At 29.9% G+C, this 20,878-nt stretch overlaps 3 protein-coding genes across 4 annotated transcripts; 2 read left to right on the top strand and 1 right to left on the bottom strand.

Moving 5' to 3' along the window:
* Positions 1-782: 782 nt before the first annotated feature.
* Positions 783-11,334, bottom strand: LOC126685921 (stachyose synthase). 2 transcript variants are annotated; one of them, XR_007643750.2, is made up of 5 exons: positions 9,733-11,334; positions 8,808-8,985; positions 8,138-8,505; positions 4,112-5,249; positions 1,314-1,445 (listed from the first exon to the last, which is right to left on the bottom strand). XR_007643750.2 is itself a non-coding variant. In XM_050379929.2 (4 exons), the coding sequence occupies exons 1-4, from the start codon at positions 11,197-11,199 to the stop codon at positions 861-863; spliced, it is 2,598 nt and encodes an 865-aa protein (XP_050235886.1). In that variant the 5' UTR covers positions 11,200-11,334; the 3' UTR covers positions 783-860. The 2 variants fall into 2 exon arrangements, 1 of the variants encoding a protein (XP_050235886.1); XM_050379929.2 differs by lacking the exon at positions 4,112-5,249 and having other exon boundaries at positions 783-1,445.
* Positions 11,335-14,444: 3,110 nt separating this feature from the next.
* Positions 14,445-15,356, top strand: LOC130015699 (putative pectinesterase 10). The gene is made up of 3 exons (XM_056106364.1): positions 14,445-14,674; positions 14,766-14,925; positions 15,330-15,356. Exons 1-3 carry the CDS (start codon positions 14,445-14,447, stop codon positions 15,354-15,356), a joined length of 417 nt encoding a protein of 138 aa, XP_055962339.1.
* Positions 15,357-15,361: 5 nt separating this feature from the next.
* Positions 15,362-20,541, top strand: LOC126687854 (probable pectinesterase 66). Its single transcript, XM_050382407.2, has 8 exons — positions 15,362-15,622; positions 16,067-16,314; positions 16,574-16,741; positions 18,408-18,584; positions 18,765-18,924; positions 19,223-19,435; positions 19,522-19,769; positions 20,282-20,541. Exons 1-8 carry the CDS (start codon positions 15,362-15,364, stop codon positions 20,445-20,447), a joined length of 1,641 nt encoding a protein of 546 aa, XP_050238364.2. The 3' UTR covers positions 20,448-20,541.
* Positions 20,542-20,878: the final 337 nt, after the last annotated feature.

Consider the following 20,878-nt stretch of genomic DNA (forward strand, 5'->3'; position numbering starts at 1 on the left):
GATTTGTCAACACATAATTCTCCATATTTGAGCCATTTTAGTAAAAGTGAATACTTTTTCAAATGACCCATCTATTTGCGATCTCAAAAATATATCAAAAGTAAAAATAATAATTCACTACTTTTACATGTTTAAAAAACTACTTAATTTTTAGTTTAAAATAAATGGTACATAATTTTTTTGTTAATAACTTAATTATCATTACCAATGAGATATAACTCAAATGATATAAGCGTTGGCAGCAATCTGCTAGGTCGTGGAATCGATTCCTATCACAAGCGCTCCCCTTTCCCCAATTATTAAAAGAAAACTTAATTATCATTAAAATTTATTGGTTATATTATTTATGAACTTTTAAATTTACTTGTCATTTAATTTAATATATAAAATTTATGTTATTTACAAACAAAAATTAAGTTTATAGTGATATATTTAACTGCATGTTTTGTTTTTTGGTAGACCATTATTCAACATGCTATATTCTTTTGTAAATTAACATGCGTTGAACAAGTTTTTTCAACGGTAAATTTCATTGGAAGTTCATTAAGCAATTGAATTTTTATATTTAAAAGGATGTATTCATAAAAAATTAGCAATGGAATTTAAAATGATTCCAAAAGATATAAAATTGAAAAAAATATTGTAGTATTTTTATTAATTTATAATTTTTTAATACAAATAATTATTAAATTATAGATTTTATTTGTTAGCAGTTACCATATAATTTTTATTTTTGTTTTTAATTTGGACCCCTTCAAAAAAAAAGGCTACTCATCACTGGATCCATGTAATATTAAATGAAAATTTTAATATTATCTACACGCCACAATTTACAACTTTTTAATCACATCGCGACCATATTATAACGCTATCAAACGCAAACAAAACACAAAAGAAATCTTAGATATTCCACCCATCTCTTCATTCCAAGAAACCTTCAAATTCAATCTACCATCATCAGCAAACCAGTTAAAGGCAATTTCATTATCATTCAAGAAACACTTGTTAGGAGAGACATTCGAATATGCCAAGAAATTCCCACCACCTTTAACTCCAATCTTGACAGTAAACTCGTCGTTTCCACTCTCACAGTACTCGAGTTCTTGAATTGTGCCGCCATTGTTGAACATGTTGGTTAGCCCAACCGGGGAAAATTGTACGTTGGGTCCGAGTTTCTTGATCGGTACGAAGCTGAATAGCTCAAAGGAAGATGGCTGGAGAGTGAGTTGAATTGCATGAGAGTTTATGAGTAATTTGTCTGCTTGGTTGAGGTAGATTATGTATTCCTCCGGTGGAGATGTGTTTTTGTGTTGGTCCCATTCAATGTCAGTGAGATGAATAGTGGCAGTTAATGGTTTGCAACAATCAGGGTGGCCCTTTATTCTTCTCTCTTTTGGATCCCAGCCAGCTCCTTGGCAGTTGAATGCTCCGATCACACCTCCATACTGCAATTAAGTGGCTATTAGGGTTTAATTTTCCTTGGACTAGTGTGTATTAAACCAACACCAAACCGACTCAATTAGCCGACACCGAATTAACTAATTTTTTTTTTAAAAAAAATACCAAGCAGACCGAGTTATATCGGTTAATACAGTTACATTATAAGTACATAAAGAGTGATAATTATAAATAAATGAAAAACTTTGGTTAATTTGATTAATTAAATAATCACAATTTTAAAACTCATAACCGTAACAAACCAAATTTTTTAATTAACCGAACCAATAGAACTAATTCGATCAACTATTTAACCAAAATAAATTGGTTGTTTCGATTAAACCGAATTTTCGCTCATATAATCCCGTGTTAGTCTTAGTCATTATGAATATCCAAGATCACAACCATTCACTCACCCATTTTATCAACCGACATTGTTCTCCTAGCATATATTAAAATTTACTGCATTATCGTAGCGTTTATAACACAAGATTTTGATCAACATGATCTTCAATAGAGGCAAATGAAGAATATACTCTTATGCCTTACTTGTTTATTTTAAACAGAATGAAATACAATACAAAGATCTTACTTAAAAAAGAATTAAACTAGAGAGAGACATTTAGAAACAAAGAATTTTATGGAGACTATTAATGTTGTAAAGGTTGTGCGTGTCAGGTCCTCCTTACGAAAACTCTATTTATACTCTATTTATAGATGTTGGAAGAATTTAGCCCTATAAATCTAGTCGAGTCGAATTTTGAGGTGCTCATGTTTAGTTCGTTACATGAACGAGGTTTTCAAGTTTGATTCATGTTCGTTCGAACTTTGAACAACACCTTATGTTCGATTTATTTAAAATCTATAAGTTCATGTTCGGCTCGTGTTGGTTAGGTTAGTTGTTAATCAAATGAACATGATCCGCGAAACAAATGAATATACTCTTTCTTTTATCAAAATCACATATTTTTCTTTAAACCTATGTAATTTTAATAAATTAAAGAATGTTTACTTTATTTATATAAAGGTTAATTTCATAAAAAAATCACCACCTTTACACGTTTTTTCATTTTAATCACGTATTTTAAAAATTGTCATATAAATTCATCACCTTTCATTTTTTTTACAAATCTATCTATATGAAAATCTGGTATCTTCCTACTCTCAAATAACAGCCCTAATCTGACCAATGCCCTAATCTGACCAATGCCCTAATTAAGAAAAAAACCTTCCTCTTCCTTTTTCCTTGTCAATTCCGGTAGTCGAGTAAGCAAAAATACACCGAATTTACTCATAGATTTGCAAAAAATATAATGTGGTGAATTTATATGACAACCTTTAAAGGACGGGTTTTTTTTTCCAAAAAATTGCTTTTAGAAAAAAGATATTTCCTAATGGTGTCTTTGTATGGAATCTGCAACTCATAGTTGCGGATTCCATGCAAATGCCTTATTCGCCTGAGTAAGGGTTAATCAACCTTAATCAGGTGATTAAAGGGTGAACCAATTATTGAAATTTTTTTTTGTCTTCCAACGGTTGGTGTAATGGTTTAATGATTGGGCATTCTGAATTATTAAAAAAAAATTATTTTAATAAAAACCCACTTTACAATATACCTAATGATTGAAAATTAATAAAAATATTAAGGTTAATTCTATAAAAAGTCACGACCTTTTACACGAATTTTCATTTTAATCACGATTTTTAAAAATTATCATATAAAACCACGATCTTTCATTTTTTTTTCAATTCTATCACCAAATCAATTTTTGGTGTATTTTTGATGACGTGGCCACTATAATCTGGCAGATTTGAAAAAAAAATGAAAGGTAAAATTTATCGGAAAAATAGTCGGTGATAGATTTGAAAAAAATGAAAGGTCATGGTTTTATATGGCATTTTTAAAAGTTGTGATTAAAATGAAATTCGTGTAAAGGTCATGACTTTTTATGGAATTAACTCAAAATATTAAAAATTAAATATAAGTTTTAATACTTGTAATAAATCAAAAAAACAATATACTAAATTCTTTAAATTATAACAATTTTCTAAATTATACTAGGTTCTAGCATTGTATTAACAATTTTTATTTAATATCAATTTTAACAATTATAATTTTGAGTTCATTATTCAAAATTATGATAAACTTTAAAATATTTAAAATTTCGCTAAATTTTAATAATACCTACCATTTCACGAACATTGGATAATAAATCAACAATTTTAACAATTACGGTTTTCTATAATTTTAAACACTAAAATCAAATACTAAAAATCTTTTTAAATTATAACATTTTTCTAAATTATACTAGGTTTCAACATTTTATTAACAATTTTTATTTAATAACAATTTTAACAATTATAATTTCGAGTTCATTATTCTAAATTATGACAATTTTAAAGTATTTAAAATTCCGCTAAACTTTAACAATACCTACCATTTTACGAACACTGAATAATAAATCAACAATTTTAATAATTACGGTTTTCTAACATTTTAAACACTAAAATAAAATACTAAAAATTTTAATATTTTTCTATATTTGACTAATCCCTAGAATTTAGGGTTACACTAAATTCTTTAAATTATAATAGTTTTTTTAATTTAAACTAATTATTAACATCTAACTAAAAATTTATATTTAAAATTAAAATGAATAAAATATCCACTCACCTCTTGTAGTCCTCAGAAATATAGTACGATGTCCATTGCTAAAATTTCAACGCCTTACTCCGATATTCCGAAATTACAAAATCCCAAAACCGAAAAAACTCTACAGATTAATATTTTATTTTAAAAATGGAAAAAAAATGAGAGTTTTCTTTTTTAAAATTGATAATTTTAAAAAAATATTAAAAGGAGTAGGTTTGGGTGTGCTCACCTAGCAGGGAATCTGATTCCCATGTGGGATGTGGGAGTCAGTTGATTCCCATGTGGCAATCAGTTGACCACTGATACGGAGTGGTCAACTGATTCCCACATGGGAATCAACTAATTCCCATGTGGGAATCAGATTAGCTCCCCTTAATTAAAATTAAGGGAGTCCGCAACTCATAGTTGCTAGCACACCCACCTAGCAGGGAATCTGATTCCCATGTGGGATGTGGGAGTCAGTTGATTCCCATGTGGCAATCAGTTGACCACTGATACGGAGTGGTCAACTGATTCCCACATGGGAATCAACTAATTCCCATGTGGGAATCAGATTAGCTCCCCTTAATTCCGCAATTCATAGTTGCGGATTCGTGCATGAATTTACAACTATGAGTTGCAGATTCTATAACAGGCACTTTTACGGAATTATATATTTTTGGAAATTTTTTGGGAAAAAACCGTTAAAGGACGTGATTAAAATGAAACAAATGTATAAAGACAGTGATTTTATATGGAAATAATCCTTTATTTAACTATAAATTAGTTCATAAACTCTTAATCGAACTTCTATACAAGCTAGTTTGTAAACTCTTTATAGATGTCATACGCAAATCAATTCACGAACTCTTAATCGAGCTTATATACGAGCTCATCCACGACAATTAAATATCCTCATATACGAGTTGTTCGTGAACATAAACGAGCCGAACAACACTATATGGCATGTTCAACTCATTTAAATAAGAGCATAAAATCAAGCTCGAACTTGATTCGTTTAAGATACAAACAAACACGTACTGATCTCTTATCGAGCCAAACACCGAACTGCTTGTGAGCATGTCAGCTCGTTTACAGCCTTAAAGGAACTCTTATCGCCACTAACAATGCGTTTTACATATTGCAATATGACACTTGAATAGCATTTGATGCACATTATCTACACAAGTCATTGACACATTATAACACTTGAACAAGATATCAACATACAGCATTCCTTGATGACATGTGAAAATTTGACATATAAAACACTTATTTTCTATAAAACTTGTTTACTTTTATATATAGAAATAGTCTTTATTTGTTAATTGGTTTGTGACGGTGATAGTTTGAAATAATCCAAAAATGGTAAAGACATCGATTTGCATACTCATTTTCATAGATATTTTTATCTTTTTTGAATCCATATTTGTATCCAGAATTTGCGAATAACCTACTATCATATTATATTGAGAATCCAAAAGATGATTTGTCAGTATAGAATCTTAGACGGATGTTGTTTGCTTGTAATTTTTTTTTTTTATAGATGACTATAATCATGAAAAAAATAAATACATGGATTCAGAAAAAGATAACAATATCGATTAAAACAAATATTATCCAAATCGTCGTTACCCATCATTTATGGATGATTTCATTTTACCATCATCGTATGAGCCAACAATGAATAAAGACAAGTTCTACATATAAAAAAATACCTGAATTCCCAGGTCACCAAAAAATTCACATGTTAAAATTTAGTATGAATATCATTTTGTATCAATAATTTGTATAAATAATATCCAAATGTCATTCAAGTGTCGTGTTGCATGCAATGCATGCTTAGGCCATGTCCATGCGTTATACAAGTGCCATGTTGCATGTTATACATGTTAATGTGTCAATTGTAAAATGTATGATGTGAAGGTAAGAGGTCCCCCGACCTCTATAAATAGAGTTTTGTTAAGGAGGACTTGACACGCACAACCTTTGACTGTTATAAGTATTAATGAAATGCTTTGTTTTTAAACATCTCCATCTGGTTCAATTTGTTAATATATGAGGGTTGATAAAATGTCTTAGTAAAACGGCTTTGATCCTGTATACCGAACCATATTAACCAAAATTATATGAAAACCAAATCGAAATATTCAGATTCGGTTCGGTCGAAAACCGTAATATATTTGTATGATTTTTAGAACGAAAAAGAAACAAATTTTTAAAAAAAAAATGGAGTACACATGTCTTAAAATAGGTTTGACCTTTTAAAAAGTATGTGTGTTAAAACGCTCTATGTTCAGGGGGTTTTGACACATATGTACCTCTAAGGCTTTACAAATTATGAATTTGTGCCCCTAAAAAAAATTAATTCCAATTTTATAACTGGACCCATAAAATTAGGATGCATTTCGCAATAAGACATTGTGGAATGCCAATGCCCAAGTGCGTAATGCCCTGGGCATTTTCTGCCAATGATGGCAGGGAATCTTACCTAATGATTGGCAACCAATCAGTAAGATTACAAAAATTAAATAAGAATATATTAAAATTAAAAATTTAATTAAAAATATATTAATTAGAAATATTCAATTAACTATTGTGATATTCAGTTTTAAAATATAATTGATAAAAATTATTTTTTATCAATATTAATTTAATATTCTTTACTTTTATTAATTTTAAATGAAATGAAATAATTAATTTTTAATTCTGATAATGGAGAACATGCGAAAAATTGAGATTATTCTACATATATTATTTTTAATTCTTACCAATTTTCAAAATTATCAATTTTAAAAAAATTGAGATTAATTTTTAATTCTGCATGCGAAAATTCAGATAATTTCATTTAAAATTGATAAATAATTAATTAATTTTAAATGAAAAAAAAATTAATTTTTAATTCCACATGCTCTCCGTAATCGGAATTGAGATTATAATTTTAAAATTGATAAAAATTATAAAATTAATCATTTTATTATAGTATTCAGTTTTAAAATATATTGATAAAAATTAATTTTTATCAATTTTAATTCTAATATTTCTTTCTTTTATTCATTTTAAATGAAATGAAGTAATTAATTTGATAACAGACTGCATATTAAAAGAAATAAAATAATTAATTTTTTTATCAATTTTAATTCTAGTATTCCTTGATTTCATCAATGAAATGAAATAAATTGAAATTAATTTTAATTAATGGGATTAATTAAAAATATATTAATTAGAAATTAATTTCAAATTTATGTCACGGATCACATCTGGCTTGATACATTAATTAGAAATATATTAAGATTATAGTTACTAATTAAATGTTTTAATTGCTTTTATAAATTACCGTTATAAAAATTATTATAAAACGGACCGCATATTAAATGAAATGAAATAATTAAAATTAACTTCAATTATTTATTAATTTTAAATGAAACGAAATAATCTCAATTTTCCGCATGCAGAATTAAAAATTAATCTCAATTTTTCCAAAACCGATAACTTTGAAAATTGATAAGAATTAAAAATGATTTCTATACAATGATTTCAATTTTCCGTATGCAACCAAAATTAAAAATTAATTATTTCATTTCATTTAAATTAATAAAAACAAGAAACACTAAAATTAAAATTGATAAAATTTAATTTTTATCAATATATTTCAAAACTGAATTTTACACCAATTAATTAAATATTTTTAATTAACACATTTCTAATTAATTTTTTAATTTTAATATATTTTTAATTAATTTGTTTTTTAATCTTACGTTGCCCAATCATTGTGTAAGATTCACTACCATATGGGCATTTCGCACTTGGGCATTGCGAAATGCCCTTAATTATGCCTTAAATAATTAAGGCATTCCCCGAATTCCGCAATAGGGTATTGCGGAATGTGTCCCAATTTTGTGGGTCCAGGCACAAAATTGGAATTAATTTTTTTAGGGGCACAAATTCGAATTTAAAGCCTCAGAGGCACACACACATGTGTCAAAAACCCCCAAGCTCTAGACATTTAAAATGCCAAGACATCGAATTAAATGAAGTTTTGATAATTAAGGAAGCAAGAAAGATTACCTTGTTGAAGTTCCATATCTTGAGAAGAGTTTTCATGTCAAACAAAGGGTTATTGAAGAGGCAATCTCTAGTAGGCAAGGCAAAATGCTGACACTTAGGAATGGTGCCATCAGGATACACAAGTTTCTTCAGGAGTTCAAAATCATGGCAACCAACAGAGTCACTAACATATACAGGTCCACCGCAGATGGCTCTTGAACCGGCATGAAACTTGGCACACAAGTGATCCGACTGAAACATGTCCCAATCAGGGTGTAAAATTTGCCCCATCCACAGGCTGTTATAGGCACAGTGGATCATATGAACTCCTTGTAGCCAGTAAGCTCCTGTCGGATCACCATTTGGATCTTGGAACCAGAAATCGTCACCTGCAAATCAATTTTCGTAACTGAAATCAGAAATAGTCGTTTCTCCTTTAAATAACTTGTTTGATATAAGCAAAATAATTTTATATATTCAACTTTGACGGTTCAACGGATATATACTTAAAATAAAATTTTGATAGTTTGATCTATTAATTTTGTGAATTGAATTGAAACAATTAAATCCAACACAATTAAGTTGACGGACGGGATAATTTAAACTTTTAAAAGAATTTATTTGTCAAAAGGGGTCAAAATTATACATATATAAATTTATTTGCTTTTGATATATAGACTTAATTTCTGACCTGTTCTTCCCATGGATATCTGCTTTGTACCGAGGAAGAAGAAATCGTTGCACTGGTGCATGCTAGAAATCATTCCACTTCCTTTGAAATTTTTTGCTATTGAATCTGATAACCCTTTGTAATAAGCCTTTGCAAGCTCAACTCGACCTCCATGTTCTTCAGATACGTATTCAAGAGTCTGCAATTACAAATTCAGAACTGAAATTGATGCAGAGCAATAATCTTTATGGAATCATAATTTTTGATTGATTTGAAATTATAAACCCTATGTCAAATCATAAATAGATGATTCAAAGATCTATTTTAGTTCCTACGTTTATCCGTGATCAATTAACTTTTTTCAGTTAAAAAAATCCATCGTTTTAGGTGTTTTTTGTGTTGTTAATGGGTTGGTGTATTAATCAGATTCAATTTTTATTTATTTTCTATTATTATTAGAGTTATTGTTTACATAATAAATATGTGTGCCAAAACGGATTGGCGGATTGCATTCATGTTATATCGATTGATTCTGTTAACAGTTAATAAGTCAATAAGAGCACGACCCGTTAATTAATCGTCTTAATACAAGCAAAACACAAAAATCAAATAAATTATGCATGTCAACCCGCATAACCGTCTAATCTAATGAGCCGATTATGGATCATATCAATGTGATACGTTTAATTAATTTATTTAAATTGGTTGAATCTGTGCAACACCAACACATTTTAAACCTTATCATAAATGAATTAAACGGGTTCACATGTCAATTTGTAATACAACATGTTTTTAAGCCGTGTTATAATCGGAGCTAACCCGTTTAATATACGAACACGTTTAACCTCATCCTTAACCATCATTTATTTTTCATATTAGGCTAATCATATGACCATGCTGACTCATTTTCATAACCCTAAGCAGTATAATGGAGAGGACAACTTACATGAATGACATCCATCTTGACTCCTGTAATACCAACACTTGAAAGATAAGAGTGCATAGAGTCAAAAAGTTCTCCAGCTTGCTGAGGATCAACAAGTCCAATACCACCTTCCACAATTTTAACAACAGCAAGATCTTCCATTGTACCGTCGAGACCCGGCGACATTTCGCAAGAAGAAATCTTTGATTTCAAATGTGTACTCTCAGGCCTAACTCCACCCCAAGCTCCACAAAGAGCATGCCAAACATATATATCATCCAAACCCTTAAATTTTTCTCTTAAATCTCTTGTAAATGCCTTCATCCCATAATCCCCACATCCACCATTGCAAACGTTGACATTTTGTTCTCCACCAAACATGTCATCCAATTCTCTCTTAAATTTTTCAATTTTAATTTCGTAACCCGATAAATCCCTCACACCGGATTGAATTGCCTTCTTGAGATCCTTCACAGCATGTTCGATTTCTATCGCTTTCGAAATCAACAACTTAGGCCTATTCGGATCAAACAGAATACGATTATTACGATCTGCCATGGATCCACCTATATAGTTTCTAAATTTCTGATTCTCGTCGAGTCGATGAAGCCTGCCGGTCATTTGCTCACCACCGAGAACAAGATTCTTAGCATCTTCATTCGGGTTTTCTCCGTCAAGATTAATACTTTGCCAGCCATCATCAATGATTAAAAACCTTGGATTCACACCACCTTCAACAAAATCATTCAAACCATGCCATATACCAATAGGCTCCACAGTTAAATAAAAAGCATCCCAAGTGCACCACCCAAATTTATCAACAATCTCAGGAACAATTTTCTCCTCCAAAACCCTAAATGTATTAAGATGAACTCGAATAGCACTATACGATTCTTTCATAATATTATACGGATTATCACAAACATGAACATAACCAATAGCATCAAAATTCGATTCTTTAACTCGAGTTGAACCACTCTCAGCACAAATCAAGAAATGCCCGTTAATCCCAGGGTTTAAAGCAGACCTAAATTTACCTTCAATGATTGCGATTATTATCACATAAGATTTAATTTCAGGAACATTAAAGAGAACCCATTGAGTTTCCATTTGCAAATCAGAGCCTGAGTTTCCAACCCACATAGTAGACCACCATGTTTTGAATCTGAAAATGGACAGGAAATCCCTACCGTTGAATGTTCCGAGTGAGTTTGTCAGTCGATCAGACGGTGTGTGCTTCTTGAATCCGAGAAAGCCACCGTTGTGAGACTGAGAGAGGACACGGTGGAGCAGGGGAAGTGGAGCGTCTGAGTTGGAGGAGTTACAGACAGATGAAAAGGGTGAAAAGGTGACGTTTTTTGGAACTTGGGAGAGTAATTTAACGCCTTTTACAGTGAAATTTCCGTCAGATAATTGGAAGTAATCGGCAGAAGCCTCTGGTTTAAGTATTTTAACTAGTGATTTAGTGGGATTATTTGGCGGAGCCATAAAGAGAAAGGAACAGAGCAAAAACAGAAGAAGAAGAGAGTATTACAGAATAGCAAGGAAAGGTGATGATAACGAAAGGAGAAGAAGAAATTGAAGCAGTATTGTTCCAGGACAAAAAACTTTAAATGCAGTGTGTACATGTCACTTGCTGTGAATGTCACTTGCTATGCATGCAAGTTATATGTATTCTTTGCACGAATGTCAGTTTTTTCCTAAAATATTTTAATTCAATTTAATTTTAAAGCTTAATAAAAAAAAATTCCGATCTTTCATCCCTTTTCACTTGCACTCCGACATTATAATGTTGTCCAATTCAACCAAATTCACATTTTTAGTTTCTAATTCCATCCTCAAAATTAAATTGGACCCTTTTTCACTCCAAAAAAATTCATAAAAACCCTTATAAATTACTTATTTGAATTCTTTTTCACATAAAAATAAAAAATGAATGACTTATTTCAACTTTTTCCAAATAGAGAAGAGATAAATTTAGTACTTAAGGTGTGCAATTGAAACCCAAAGGTGCAAAGTTGGGCGAATTGGATAAAATTGCAACGTCGAGGTGCAATTGAAAAGGGGCTAAAAGGTGGAGGATTTTTTTAGTGATTAAGCTTAATTTTAAATAGTAGAATAAAAGATTAATTTAGTTTGATATTTAACATGAATTTTTAATTTTGATAATTTAATTTTAATTTCTTTCGCGTGTTTTTAATATTTAACATGAACTTTTAACTAGAGCATACATATACATAAATTTTAAAAAAAATTCAATAATAATACCGGCACCGTTTTCAATGTAAAACGGCAATATCGTTTTGTATATGAAACGATATAGTTTTGAATGAAAAAACACGAACGTGACACATAATCGCAAAATTGAAAAGTTTATGTTAAATATGTCAAAATTAAAAATTCATATTAAATACTAAAAACAATTGGTGATTTTTAATACAATTAAACCATTTAAATATCATACTTACGGAAAAATCATCTTTAACTATAAGATTATAAATTTTAATTTATCTATCAATTAAAAAAATTGAAATAATTAAACCAATAGCAATAAGTAAAACAATTAATGAAATAAAATATGAATTTAACTTATAAAAATAAGGCTTATTCACCAAAAAATGCCAAATCTTTGCGGCTTGGGTCAATTTATGCCAAACCTTTAAAAACCACCATATTTAGCCAAATTTTATATATTGTGTTTCTTTTTTAGCCATTTTTGAATCGAACCGGATTTTGTGCCTACATGTCATTCATGTCACTGCCAACTCAGCAAAACTTGCTGACATGGCACATTACAAATCACTAACCTAATCTAATCAAACCAAAAACTAAATCAAACCAAAAACTAAATCAAACAAAAACAAATTCAATAAATCAAATCAATTCAAAAATTATTTAAAACTCATAAACATCTTAAAAAACTTAATATTAATTTATTTCATTTAATAAAATGATAGGTATATTATTAATTTAAACCGGCCGTCGGAAATTGCCGCCGCCAACTCAAACCGACCGCCGGAAATTTTTTCCAGCGGTCTTCTTCCCCGACCTGTTCTTCCATGGAAGAACAGCTCGAGATCTGTTCTTCCCATGGAAGAACAAACGAGATTTGTTCTTCCACATGGAAGAACAGATCGAACAGATCGGATCTGTTCTTCCATGGAAGAACAGAGGTCTGTTCTTCCATCTGTTCTTCCATGGAAGAACATGTTGAGGAAGACGACCGCCGGAAAAAAATTCCGGCGGTCACGATCGGTTTGTTTGTTTTTTTTTTGCGGACGGAAAATCGTCATTTCGGGAGAAACTTAGGGGTAATTAAAATTTTTTTATGTTAATTTTATATGATTTAATTTATATTTTTTATTTAACTAAGTAAAATTTATATAGAAATTAATTAAAATTAAATTTAAAAAAATTTATTAGTCAGCGTAAATTTTAATCGGAATAAAATAAAATGTTGAGAAAATTAATATTTTTTAAATTAAATATATATTTTTTCTAAATTGAATTGATTTGATTTAGTTGGATTTGATTTTATCTTTGATTTGGTTAGGTTTGGGTTAATGATTTGGAATGTGCCACATCAGCTAGTTTTGCCGAGTTGGCAGTAACATGGATGACATGTAGGCACAAAATCCGGTTCGATTAAAAAATGACAAATAAAATAGAACTTATAATAAATAGGGTTAATGTCAAATAAAATCATAAACTTTACACATTTTTTCATTTTAATAATGCAGTTTAAATTTTCTCATTTTCATGCACGAACTACCACTTTTTCTCAAATTCATGCACGGTGCTGAGGTGGCATTCATTCATTGGTGTAAAATGATCTCCACCTCAGCGAATTATACCAAAGGAGCCGTGATACCTCAGCACCGTGCATGAATTTGAGAAAAAGTGGTAGTTCGTGCATAAAAATGAGAAAATTTAAACTGCGTGATTAAAATGAAAAAACGTGTAAAGTTGGTGAATTTTTATGACATAAACCCTAATAAATATAAAGAGTATAGTTATACTTTATCAAGTTTATTTATTTCAATAACCAGCCTATCACCAATTGCCGTGTGTGTTGTAGCAGGACATTCCTGCAACCCATGTTGCAGGAAAATTTTGTTCGACACAAATACTAAATAGATTATGTCTGTATGGACACTAACACGATTCGTAAACCTATTTTAATATCCTTACCATCTTAAAAGTTCTGGCATTTCAATAACCTAAATGTTATAGTTTCAAGAATTTATTTTATTTCTTGATAAGAAAACGAAAGGTGGAATCATTTTAGATTTTATTTCTTTTTTCTTTTTGTGCAAGAGATTTCTCTACAATTTTAGAGGAAATTGCTACCTACCCTGCCCAAATGTGTTACATCCTATGATTCATTTTATTTTTGAATTATACTATTACTAACAAATATAGAAAAAAATATGCCATCTAAAATCATTGATATTAATTATTGCATCCTTTCATTTAGCTACCAATATAATTCCTATGATTGCATCCATTGATCTTATGATGGATTTGCTTTCCTGATATGTCCAAATTATTTCTTGATTTGGCCATTGACATTCTTTGTATGACTTCTTACAAATTTCAACTGTATCTAATCTTGATTTCATTTTCCTTTTACCTTCTGAATAAGACTTTTCAATAAATTTTCAAACCACTATAAAAACCAAATCCTGAGTCGTTTTTTTGTGAATTTTTTCTTTCGCTTATATTTCCACAAAATGAATTTCCATTCTTTATTCATATTTGCATTGGTATTTCTGTTGTTACAAGCTTTTTTAAATTCTTGTAAAGCAGTGGACTGCCAATCCAATCAATCAAAATCTGCACGTACCATAGTTGTTGATCAGTCCGGCCATGGGCATTTCACTTCAGTTCAAAGTGCTATTGATTCTATTCCTGAAATGAACTCTCAGTGGATACATATTCAAATTTCTTCAGGAAAATATAGGTGACAATTAAGCTTTTCTCGTTTATAAATAATGTAATTTTATGTGAAATCAAACTTAATTATGTTTCTTTTGGATTTTCTAAATTTTCAGTGAAAAGGTTACGATTCCTGTGAAGAAACCGTGCATTTTTCTTGAAGGAGCTGGGAGCAAGTCGACCAGTATTGAATGGGGTGATCATCAACTCACAAGCTCCAGTGCTACTTTTACTTCCTATCCTGATAACATCGTAGCTAAAGGCATTACGTTCAAGGTATAAGACCGCAAAAATTTGTTGATTTTTACGTTTCAGTTTCCGTTTCTAAAACTCCGAAAGTGTATCCGTTTTAGCTTTTTTTTCATTTGAATGTTTTCGTGTAGTATAAAGAAGGCGAAATATATTAATCTACTCATAAATTCAATATATTTTCCAAATGTATCATGATCTTTAAATTTTATCACATATATGGCGCGATTTAATATACATCATGTAGTCATATAGCATTGAGCCACTTCAAATGAGTCGTGAGCCTATTTGATATAGGTCCAAAAATGATACTATACATGGCAAAATTTAAAAATTATGGTATATATGGAAAAGGGCCAAAATTATAGGTAGATAAATATATTTTGTCTATAAAAAAACGAAAATATTTATGTTTTTCCTATTTATTATAGGTAAAATCTTCTAAACTCGGTATATGAATTAAATGGAAATTTTATTTTGCAATCATCAGAATACATATAACTTGGATTTAGCAAACATAAAAAGAAATTGGAAAGGAGAAAAAATCGTGATGAAGCAAGCAGTATCAGCTAGAATTAAAGGCGATAAATCGGCATTCTACGAATGTGGGTTTATAGGGACACAAGATTCACTATGGGATGAAAAAGGTCGTCATTATTTCAGCAATTGTTACATTGAAGGTGCTGTCGATTTCATTTTTGGCACAGCTCAATCTATTTATCAGGTGCGTCTATAATTAATTAGTCCTTTTTTAAGCATTCAAAAATAGTCAACTTTTGTTGATATCCAAGACTTTTTAAAATCATTAATATTATCTTATTTTCTAGTAATTTTTAGTTTTAATTGTACTCAATTTTTTCATTTTTAAATTTTTCTATTGAAAAAATGTTCAAATGTCCTTCATATTTGACACATAGTAACATTTTTAATTTATTAGAAAAATATTAAGGACTTATTTTAAAACTTTTTCAGAGTAAAAAAATCCATTTAAAAATAATGTATAAAAATTGAAATTGAAAATTAAAAAATATGATAAAATTGACAATTTTAGAAGTTTAAAATATAAAAAAAAAACTGGAAATGATGGCTATTTTTAAACAATTATGCTTTGTTTTTTCTTCTGACAATTAAATTGCTTGGTACGTAAGTGTTATGAAAATGCATGCAGAGTTGTCAGATATCAGTAAACCTAGAAAGATTTGGCGGAAGGCTACAAGGATGTATAACAGCACAAAAGAAAGAATGGGCGGACCATGCAAGCGGGTTCGTGTTCAAAAATTGTGCAGTAACAGGAACTGGTAAAGCCTTACTTGGAAGAGCTTGGGGACCTTATTCTACTGTCATTTTTTATGATTCTACAATGTCTGATGTTATTCTCCCTCAAGGTTGGGACGCTTGGACTTATGTTCACCACGAGTAAGATTTATTAATATTATCCTAAGTTCTTTAATTAACTTTTTACAACATTTTTAAAATACTTAAATTTTTGGGTAGACTAAGTCTAACACGTCATCTGTATACACTCTTGTAGCCTTCCGCCAAATCTTATCAATGTGTTCAGATTTTAATGAAATGTTATAGTGCGATGGATTTAATCTACAGATGACGTGATAGATTCAGTTTAATTGAAAATTTCTTTTAATGTGATTTAATGTTAATATTTTTGTTGTTGCAGAAAGAATTTTCTGTATGCAGAGAGTAATAACAAAGGAGCTGGAGCAGACGTTTCGAAACGGGTTCCTTGGGAAAAGAAATTGAATGCTAATCAGCTTAAAAAGTTTTTGGATATGTCTTTTATTGATCCTGAGGGATGGCTTGCCAAAATGCCCTATAAACTCCTATAAGTTATATATTTTTGTACTACAAACCCTATTGGTTAATTTTTGATTAATTATTGTCCAACCTACAGGTCAGCTTTTAAATTTGTAGTCTCTGGTTCATTGACCAGTTAATTGATTGAAAAAATTGTATCACGGAGACTCTTTAGTCTTAGGCATGAAAGTTTATGGATTTTGTGCATTTAAACTTTTGAATTTCACTATTTAATAAAGTTCTATCCGGCTCGAATTTCAGTTATTTAATTTCGGTTTTGCTGGTTCTACAATCAAGCTCAGGTTGCTAATAAGAGAACCGGGTATAACTATTCAAATTATTATGGGGACTAAATTAGATACTTTTAATCTAAATTGAATCTTCTTGACCAGAATAAATTACAAGGATGTATATGGATAGAAAATATTTCAGGGTTAAAAATTAAAATTGAGTGAAAGTAGAGGGACTGGATATGTATTTTCTCTCTAAACAAAGTCATAATGAAAAGAATCACGTTGACCATAGGTAATTAATATACATTTTTGGTACGTAACATAAATAAATTTGTAATTAGTCAAAGGATGGGAAAGATTCAGGTAATTCATAACTACCATAATTGACATATATGAATTGCCTAAATTTTGGTTAGAAAAGATTCAAACAGAATCATCTTATTTTTCTGTCTGGTCAAAGAAAGGAAAACAATCATGCAATTGAAGGGTAATTGATTATGGGGTTATTATATTTTACACTTATTTCAAATTGATCATCATACTTTAATATGTTTCAGTTTGATTACTGAACTATGATTTTAGTGACATCGGCAGTTTTTTTAAGATATTTTTGGCCAAATTATGCGAATCGGTTTTTGATTTTTTTACGCCAGATTATATCTTATATTTTAGGCAAAATATTAGGTATTAGATACCCACAACTATGACTCGTTTTTCAAATATACCATGATTTAAAGATTTTATCAATTTGATACATCGTTGTTAATTTTTTACCAAATATACTCACAACTTATTTAATTTGGAGATGATATGACGCAATATTGCATGTCCAAAACAAAACGTATCTTATTTGGCTTATATCACATTATGATTATACCATGTCAGCTAAAAACTATGTATGGATATATTTAGCATTCAAATAAATAATGGACCAAACTGATAAAATTTTAATATTATGATATATTTGGCAAATGAGACGTAAATAAGAAGATTTTGCCTATATTTTATGATTTCTTGTACACACAATCGTTCTTGTTGAAATAAATTTATAGATTAGTCATCAAAATGAAAATTAACAAAGTACAGTAATCAAAATGAAATATACGCAAACTATAATGACCTCATAATCAATTACCCTCCTATTGCAATATGCCTAACATGGGCCATCATAATCTGAGACAATACTCTTTTTCTTGATCATTCAATACTCCAAAGCCTTGCTGATTAAAGTTTCAAGCAAGAACACTGTTTCAAATTAATGTCAAAAATCTGATTGCCAAATTGCCTAATTAATTTTTTATGGCAAGTCAAATTTAATTCTCACATCTGCGTCAATATATATATATATAACTATGGTTTGGCCTATTGATGATAAAAAATCAATTTAAAGCATTTTCAAAATATGCAGCTTCTTTATAATTTAAATTTGTTCAATATGATCATGTTAATTCTTTGTTACAGTAGTGCTACTACATGTAAAGCTTTAAATTGTCAATTACATGAATCTAAAAGAGTTGCTTATACAATTTCTGTTCATAAGTCAGGCAAAGCAAATTTTACTACAATTCAATCTGCAATTGATTCAATTCCTGACGGGAATACTCGATGGATTCGTATCCAAATTTCTCCGGAAACGTATAGGTAATGAATCGAAAACATAGATAAATTAGTTCTTCTATCATTGATGAATTGGAATTTTTAGCGTTTGTCGTAGGAATTGAACCTCGACTCGACTTTAGCAGAATGCTACCAAATGCATATACCAATTGAGCTATAGTTTTTTTTATACATAATGCCTCATTAAGCTGTGTTTGGATGCAGAGAAAAAGTTATAATTCCCGAGAGCAAGCCATGCATTTTTCTCCGAGGTGCTGGCAGAAAGCTGACAATTATTGAATGGGGAGATCATGAAACCACAAATTCTAGCGCAACTTTCACTTCGTATTCTGATAACATAATAGCAAGAGGGATTGCATTCAAGGTAAGTTTTGCTTATATTCAATTTTAAGAATTCTATATTATTTAAATCACCCACGCATATTTTGGATAATTTTTACTAATAGTCCCTCAACTTTTACATCTCTCCAACTATAGTCTACATACTTTAATTCACATACCAAGACTTCTATTTTAGCAGAATGCTCCCAAATAAATGACCCCTTTTTCTATATGCTATGTTACATTTTGCATACTAACATGAGAGTGTTTTTTTAAATATGTAGAACAAGTGCTCACAATGCTGTACATTTATTATATTGAGCTTGGTATATACGTTTCAGAATACATATAATTTAGTAGAAAAGCCGAATAGGCGTGACTGGAAACAAGCCGTGGCAGCAAGAATACGGGGAGATAAATCAGCATTTTATCACTGTGCATTTCAAGGTGTACAAGATACGTTATGGGACCAAAAAGGCCGTCATTTATTCAAAAAATGTTACATTGAGGGTTCCGTTGATTTCATTTTCGGCAAAGCCAAATCTATCTACGAGGTTCGATCAGCCATTTTCGACACATATTTTGTTCGATCCCTGATACATTTTTTTCATTTTTTTAACAATGTATTATGTATGTGCAGAGATGTTTAATATATGTGAACATAGGAAGATACGAGCCCGAATTGAAAGGATATATAACAGCACAAAAGAAAGAATTGGCAGAACATGAGAGTGGATTTGTGTTCAAAAATTCAGAAATTAGAGGAATTGGTAAGGCTTATCTTGGAAGAGCATGGGGACCTTATTCTACTGTAATTGTACATAACACAACTCTATCTGATGTTGTTCTGCCTCAAGGTTGGAATGCCTGGGATTACGTTCGCCACGAGTAAGATTTCTGTTCTTATTATGTACTCCCTCCGTTTTTAGACGCAACTTTTACTTCACCTGAGAAAAAAAATAAACAAATTATATAATTTTTTATTGATTATTAAATCAATATAAAATCGGTCAAAATTTTCATAAATATATTAAAGATATATCACTAGCGTATCTTTAAGATATCTGAAAATTAGAAAAAGATTATATACTATAAATTTATTGTTCTAAAATAAAAAAAATTGTTTAAAAATATATTTGGATTTTATAAAATTCAATAAAACATTAATCCCTTTTTAGTTTTTTCTTTCTACACATACTGTTGCATTCTTCTAGTATTTGAATTTTTTTAGTAGAGTAGTAATTTATGCTATCATTTTACGAAAATTTAAACTATTTCATGGCTTTCTTGACCTTTATTCAACATTCAGATACTTAAGAAAAAAAAAGGACTATATACTAATTAATTAATTAGTGCACTAATTCATATTAATTAATCGTTGTATTACTACAAAAATGCAGAGGAAATTTTATGTATGTGGAGGCTGATAATAGAGGAGCAGGAGCAGACACTTCAAGTCGTGTACCTTGGATGAAGAAACTGAATGCTAATGAGCTCAACAAATTTGTGGATATTTCTTACATTGATTCAGATGGATGGCTAACCAATTTACCTAATACCTCCTAGGAATTTGACTTTTTCGAAAAGATCGTGACTCTCTAAATATGTAATCCGTGTCTAATTTTTATTTTTAAAAAATTCATTTTTTTAATATTTTTACAACCACTGATATGTTAATCAATAAAAATAAACATCACATCTATTTAGAATTCGCTTTTGTTCCGATTTAATACAAAGATTCTTATGTTGATTTCAAAAAAAAAAAAAAACAGTATGCAGGATAAACTGTAAATGTGACAAAGAGAAATGGCCTATCCTAAAAAAATAAAGATCTACCTTACAAATATATAAAAAGATGAACCAAATAATTGCACTGTAGTTGAATGTAAACTTGATTCTTTAAGAAATATGCATTCGGTAAATTTGAATCGTCGCAAAAACTGTTGAAACCAACATAAAACTGCAACAAACAAGCGAAACCATAACAAAAATTCGAA

Source organism: Mercurialis annua, linkage group LG6, assembly GCF_937616625.2.
Source record: "Mercurialis annua linkage group LG6, ddMerAnnu1.2, whole genome shotgun sequence".
Classification (NCBI taxonomy): domain Eukaryota; kingdom Viridiplantae; phylum Streptophyta; class Magnoliopsida; order Malpighiales; family Euphorbiaceae; genus Mercurialis; species Mercurialis annua.